Genomic DNA, 7,532 nt, shown 5'->3' on the forward strand with positions numbered 1-7,532 from the left:
TTTGTGCTGTTCTCCATCACATCCTGTTCAAGTCATGAGTCTTCCAAAGGGTCAAGGTTCAAATGTTAGTTACAGATCTATTAACTTTAAACAGTTCTTTCATTGACCATAGAAAAGGACTATTTAAGTCCATTGTTCTTTTATTAAACGGACCCATGCTCATATATGTTTCATTTGTGTTAAAGAGAGTGTGAAATTGGTTGTTCTAGGGTGGGAGGGGAAAAAAAAAAATTAACACATTGGAATGTGAAGTAATGTATCAAGTGTTGCACTTTCAGACCTTATGCACATATTTTTATTTGTGCTCGACGATTGTATTGTATTATTATTATCATTGTTTTTTTTATTAATACTGTTACTATTGTTGTATCTTTTTCTATAAGCAGTATACTTGAAGTTTTCTGTAATGTCTGAAACTGGTTCTAATAAAAACACTTTTTAGAGAAAGAGAGTGTGAAATTAAATGTAGGGTTTATTTTAAATGCTGGTGGGAATTCCAGGCCGAAGGGTCTACTGGTGTTTTTAAACTGCACACTACATGCTGCACTTACAGTGTAGTATACAAATACAGTATGTACTGCATACTGGTCCAGCGATTGTTGTGAGTATGTAGTATGCTACCAACTATTTTTTTTGTTCTATTGTGAGAGGCAATGCATTGTGGGATATAATATGTGAGATAGACTGGTCTATCCTGACTGGCCATTGTAATTATTTGACTTTTTGAGGCAAAGATTTATGCTGGTTTTATTTGCACTTCCAGGGATAGTACCAACGGATGCAGAAGGAACTGCCTCTAGACACCTCTGGCAGGGATACAACTAATCCATGTCACAAAGTAATACTACTTAAAATACTCTGACATTATTACTGTGTTATTATTAATATTTCTATTGATGCCTCTTGTTTTGCACTATCCCCTTTGCTGCTGTAAACTGCAAATTTCCCCTCTGTGGGACTATTAAAGGATTATCTTATCTTATCTTAAAGCTTGTTCAGTTAAATTCAAATCAATTTTATTTGTATCGCAATTAAAACAATACAATTGTCTGTAGGCTCTTTCCAGAGACCCAGAGCACAACCCTTGAGTAATTATGTGATAGACAATGGCAGGTAAAAACTCCCCTAACACAGGAAAAACCTTAAAGCCAAACAGTGGCAAGAAAAACTCCCCTAAGAGGGAAGAAACCTTGAGCAGGACCTGGATCAATAGGGGGGACCCTCCTGCCAAAGAGCAGCTGGGTAGAGCGGGGAAACGCTGAGGAAGTCAGATGGTCGGACAGCAGGTCCCACCCACCGTTGTGAAGTAAACAGAGCAACAATCACATTAGTACCAGCATAATGCACCTAAAATTGCATGTAGAGTAGGAACGTCTTTGAATGACCATTCACAGTTTTGCAGTAAAAACTTAATGGTCCAAAGTCTTATTAACATTTGTGCCAAAGGGAGGGGTACAAGGGCAGTAAACGAGAGGGAATATTAATAGATATGGCCGGCGCGGATACTGCTGGAAAACCAGTCAGCTCTGCTGTTTGCGTCTCACAAAATGTTTATTGTATACTTGTTTGCATACTGCATACTGTGTACAACGTTTTGGCAAAATCAGTTTGGAGTGAAGTGTGCAGCTTACACTATTATTTGTTTAATCATCAGTAATCTTTAAAGAGTCACTCGTTCATAAAATCAACACAGAATGCAGAATTCATCTCATTGAGTTTTATTCATTTTTACAATATTTTCATGAAAACTGCTTTTAATATTAGGCTTTAGTTATTAATTGCTGCAACATTTATGGACTTGAGTTGAAACATATGTAACTGGGATGCATTAATATTCAATGACATGAAGGGTTTAAGAAACGGTTCTGAGGAAGGATGTTGTCTTGTGTTGTCACATTTCTAGAGATCGGTGTTAAATGAAGGGACAGCTGGTGACCCTGGGGGATTTCAAGAGAATCAGTTCTGTCTCCGTCTACAAAAGCATCTTTCAGGTCCTTACATTCTAAATTAGTGGAATACATTGCTGATATATACAAATATCAAAATGTGTTGTTACAGGAATGAGATCAATATGATTGATCTTGTGAATATCATTTAAGAAAAATGTATAAACTGCTGTTCCTCTCAATTCATTGAGAACCACAGGATTTTACCACTGTAGTATATAAAACCCACATTTTAATCCGAACATTTTTACAACTTCTTTTCTTTCATGAAAATTCACATGAAACCAAACAAATGAACTTAATTCCCACAAAACGTTTATGCTTCATTTGTGAAGTTCAGGAAGAAGAAAGTATTTTTTTCACATCATTTTTATATGAAAATATAATTAATTTCTTGAAATCATCTGGATTTATGAAATGTCCATCTCTTGTTTCCCATCAGGGCTTTTGCATCAGCACCGATGGACGTAGTACCCGGTCGTGTATCCTATCACGTAAATGACCACCAGTACGGCTACACCTCCGGCTATCTTCGCGGCCAGTCCAGTGGTGCCGGTACACAATGTGTTGTAGATCCTGTGAAAGACATATCATTGATTAATTATTGATTAATTTCACCATAAAAGTGTTAGAAACTCAGCATCTTATTCAGGTGATGTACTAAGTCCACAAACATATATCCAAAATATGATAATAAGACAATCGTTAAAGGAGCTGTATGAAAGAGCAATAATAAAACGAATCATAAAATGACCCCGATATGTCAACAGACATTTAAAAATCATGTTCATTTCAAATACTTATGTCACTGACAACAGCACTCAAGCCAGGATATTCCAGTTTAAAAAGAGGAGTTGCAGCCCTCAACTGATGTTCATGTTGTCATTTTTTGTTTTGGCCTGAAGCTCCACCCTCCACCTATCTCCCAATCACAAAGTCAGTATTGTTTCGGCATGCGGGTTGCCAGCTTGGCTCTAATTATCGCAGCAGCCGCTACGAACGTGCTGGATGAAAAACCTGGCCACCTCTGGTCGGGGGGAGGAGGGGGAGGGTACACGCCGCTCAACAATATTTTGAAAGTGACTGCAGTACCAGTTTTGGCCATTTCTTGCAGACGGCTCCTTTAAGTTAACAGGCAGTAACCCAAACCAGAAGGAAAAGCAAGTATCTACCATTGAAACATGAGAAAAAAAAAAATAATAATTGAGTATGAATACCGTGGGAGCTAATTAGAAATGTGAAGTGGGTGTAGCAATCAGTGAGGGATTTAAGGGCGGTGGAGTCAGGGAAAATGGCAGTTCACTGGGTGGCCACTAGGGGTTGGCTCCTAAAACTCTCCTTTGATCCCCATGTGATCATATTTAGATAATATGAGATCACAAACACATGCATGCTTTGCAGTGTGGCCTCTTGAGTGATAGCTGCACTGTAGTCTATGGTGTAAATTAAAAGCTAAGGGAGGATAATCACTTTTATTGTATTACCGTACTTTTTCTTGTTCCTATTAGACCGTGTGACCGGCTCTGAGCTGGCCCCGAAGACTCCAGGATCAAAAGCTGCTACTGCTTGACTCACAGCTTTTGGCTTTTAGGATTTTTGCCCTTTTGCCCCATTCTTAACCAGACATAAACAAAGTTGGGCAGGAAATGAGGCAAACATAAGTGCCGAAGAAAAACTGACAAAAGAAACAACATAAATAAGGATGCTCAAATACAAAACAACATTCTCCAGCCCCGATAACCATTCTAATCCATACACACATCATTATAAGGTTTTTTCTTGTCCATATCTTCAAATAATTTGAGTTTGCTTGTCGGTAGATATAAAGCGACCTCTCGTGTGTGTCAAATAGTTGATCTCCATCTCACCTCGTTTGTAAAGGCTGTGAAGCCTCAACATTCATGTTGATGTTTTCATTGTTCCAACGATTATTATATTCCACGCCGCCAGGATTGTTGGGATCCATGAAGAACTCTTTTTCTAAGGACTATTAGCTGAAGTCAGTTCTCACTCACCGCTGCCTCGTTTGGCCTGGACACAGAGAGGTGACAGTGAGGATGGATGGTGTGTGTGGGCTATAAAATAGTTTTAATTAAAAAAATCATGAAACAAATAGCACAAACCTTGAAACTTTGAAAGTAAAAAATATTGTAATTGAGTCTAAACATTTACAAAAGTACAGAGTGTGTTTACAGCAGGGTTACATCATTTTTATTTTTTTTTATTTTGTTATTTGTCTCATAAAACGTGTCAAATGTTTCCAGAGACTGACAGATGGACTGCGGGCCGGCCAGTGTAAAACCTGATCTGCTGCAGAGGCATACAGGCGGAATCTGCCAACACATTTTCTTGCTCAAATGAGCAAAACCTTCCCTGTAAAACCTATATTCTACAGTTATCTCGTTTAACAGCCTATATGTTTTGTGCAACTCTACTGATAAACTTATCCCGACTTATACACAATTCAACTTCCATATCATCACGCGTGCTTGAGGGCTGGACTTGTGCTCTGATAACAAGCAAAACTTTCTGATTATATTGCAACCTCGTTTGAGGATCTAAAGATCAAAATTGTATCCCCTTGCATAGCCATGCTTCAGAATCTCAGAAACATAAAAATACATTATTTACTGCATGAATTTATTTCTCTAAACACGATTTCACAAAGAAGATAACCCCTATCCCATCTTTATTTCTCAGCCCAGTTGGAGATGTGAATGTTATACACACATATGTAACTGACAATATTCCTAATAGAACAAATGAATTGTTTTCAAATCATTGCAGCGTGGTTTTATTTACATTTTATGCAGGATCTCAACCATTTTTAAAAATGGGGTTCTGCAATCAAACATCTCAACCAGAATTTGCAAGTGGAATCCACCTGAGATATAAATGGGCTGAAAAATGGGTCCCCATAGAAATATCCATGTATCCCAACTTGGGGTAAATGCATCAGACATCTCGAGTGGAAAATTAATGTGGAGCCCAATATGGAACTAGTGGGGAATCCCACATGAGGCCCCATTTTCAGTCCATTTAGCCCACATTGGTTCAGCAATTTTGACATTTTTGTCTAGTTTTTTGTTTTTCCAGCCCTGTTTTGGCTTCTGATTATCCCGCTGTTTTGTTTCTTACAACCACCGCTGGTTGTAATCAGTTATTACTCATTATACCTGCATGTTCTTACTGGTTTCTGTCATTCAATAATAAATCTTGCGTTATGTATTTTATCTGGCCGAGTCCTTTGGGTCTTCCATTGCATGCAATCGTCACATTTATTGAATATGATTGCAATGTACATTAATTACATCCTCAGATTTAAATAAAGTTATGTTTTACTCACCCTTTAATGTCAGCAAACTGCTTGGGAAGTTCCTCCAGCGCGTCTAATCTACGACTGACTGAGTCAAGCTTCCTGCTCAGTTTTATACTTTGCTCATAGTGCTGGGTCACTGAGTCCAGCCTATCATTAACCACTAGCTGTTTCCAGCTGTGCTCCTTTACCTTTATGACTTAATCTCAAGGCCAGCTTAGTCCTGTGTCTTAATTTTATGGTTTCAGGTACAGTACACCTAGACTATGAAGCATTGAACATTAAACGTTGAAGATTATGATCCCCTTGTCTTGTCCCTGATGTTCAAAATATGATTTGGTTAAAAATATTATTATCCATGTTGTTTTCATTAGTTTTGTTTGTTTTTTTCATAGCTGTGCTGCAAAGGATGAACACAGATAATGTGTTATATAATAACAGCTTCAGTTCTGTAACTGTAAATTAGATGGAGTGCATACTTACACAATTCTGGTGACCTCAGAATTTAGTCTCTTCTTTTTGCAGATGATGTGGTTCTGTTTTCTTCATCGAGCCATGACCTGAAATGTGGGGTTCACTGCCAAATGTGAAGCAACAGGGATGAAAATCAGCACCTCCATATCCGAGACCATGGTCCTCAGCTGGAAAAGGGTGGAGTGCCTACTTCAGAACAGGGATCAGATCCTGCCCCAAGCGGAGGACTTCAAATATCTTGAGGTCTTGTTCACGAGCGAGGGAAGAATGGAGTGCGAGACTGACAGGCCTGTCGGTGCAGCATCCAAAGCAACTCTGTTGGAATTATTGTAGTAAGTTATCATGCTCGCTATTAACAGAACGTATGATAATTTGCTTACGCCTGTGACACACTGATAAAACAATGCTGTGTTAAGTGATTAAAAAGTGCTGCACAAGAAGTTTCCTGATTATCAGCATAAAGCAGAAATCTGCAGAGAAGAGGAAACTTCTTATTACTAACAAACACGATCAAGAACAATCTATACCTGTCCACTGACTGCAACCACTGCCTTTCCCCCTCCCTTTAGGGGCGCAGTCAGCTATGTAAACTAGGGCATACCCAGAGTGAATAAAAGCAGGGGAGCAGCAGAGACGAGTTAGAGTATGTTGGAGATTTTACACGTCCTGACTGCTCTCCTTGCGCAAGCCATTTCTAATTGTGTTTGTGTCTGTTTTGTCTCCAGAAAGTTTGATGATACGAATGTTAAGTGTATGAACCTAACAGACTCCACTCCAGAAAAAGAAAAATAGAGCCATATCAGGTTATAATGTAAAAGGTTTATTTATCCAAAGTGACTTGCATCTGGGAGAACAAACACACCATTTTGCGCGGGGAGTTATGGGCCTTGTTCATGGGCCCTTGGTTGCCCTTCCGGGGCTTGAACCTGGGTCCCAAGCCCACTTCTGTAGCCACTAGACTACCACTCCCCCAATTTAATAAAGTATTTATGTTCAGAAAATGTGACAATATGTTGCACAAATGTGGAAAAATATTATTAGAACAATAACATTTTAACGATATAACTTGATCAAATAAAAATTTTAGGAAGTAAAAGGTTAGAAACTCTTTGTCTGCATGATGACCAACTTTATAACCTTATATCTTAATTATTTTGTATTCTAACAATAATTGTAATATAAAGATTTTCACATTTTCACAATGTATTTCAATAATATATTATCACTCTATTACTAAATAAATGACTGTTAGAAAAATAACGTTTTTTAATTACATTTGATAATATATTACATAAACATGTCCTACAAATCATGACACAATGAAAATGTGTGCATCATAACTAATCATATTGCCTGTATATTAATTACAATATAACGAGTTTTATATAATATAATTGTTTTCTTCTTCTTTACTGCACTACTTTTATTTTTATTCCACTGTATATACTGTTTATATTTTGTAATTATATATTTTTTACTTTTTTATTCCTTCTTTTGCTGCATGTGTGTGTTGTGTGTACTGCTGCTGCACAAAGCTAAATGAAATACTGTAAGAAAAATAACGTTTTTTTCTTACATTTGATAATATATTACATAAACATGTCCTACAAATCATGACACGATGATATCGCCTGTATATTACAATATAACGAGTTTTATATAATATAATATAATATAATATAATATAATATAATATAATATAATATAATATAATATAATATATATAATATAATATAATATGTTTGACACCGGAAGTTCTACACAAACGTTGCCTACGTCACGAGACTTCCGGTAAG

General features: G+C 37.2%; 1 protein-coding gene across 1 annotated transcript; it reads right to left on the bottom strand.

Moving 5' to 3' along the window:
- Positions 1–1,702: 1,702 nt before the first annotated feature.
- On the bottom strand, positions 1,703–5,379 carry smim1 (small integral membrane protein 1). The gene is made up of 3 exons (XM_061734877.1): positions 5,293–5,379; positions 3,815–3,977; positions 1,703–2,522 (listed from the first exon to the last, which is right to left on the bottom strand). The coding sequence occupies exons 2-3, from the start codon at positions 3,910–3,912 to the stop codon at positions 2,399–2,401; spliced, it is 222 nt and encodes a 73-aa protein (XP_061590861.1). The 5' UTR covers positions 3,913–3,977; positions 5,293–5,379; the 3' UTR covers positions 1,703–2,398.
- Positions 5,380–7,532: the final 2,153 nt, after the last annotated feature.

This window comes from Cololabis saira, chromosome 12 (genome assembly GCF_033807715.1).
Source record: "Cololabis saira isolate AMF1-May2022 chromosome 12, fColSai1.1, whole genome shotgun sequence".
NCBI classification, from domain to species: Eukaryota; Metazoa; Chordata; class Actinopteri; order Beloniformes; family Belonidae; genus Cololabis; species Cololabis saira.

Excerpts from the sequence above, each read along its gene's own strand:
- smim1 (XM_061734877.1), bottom strand. The coding sequence starts at position 3,912 with ATGGATCCCAACAATCCTGGCGGCGTGGAATATAATAATCGTTGGAAC. Across the intron at positions 2,523-3,814 it reads TCACAGCCTTTACAAACGAG|GATCTACAACACATTGTGTA; the intron begins GTGAGATGGAGA and ends TGTCTTTCACAG.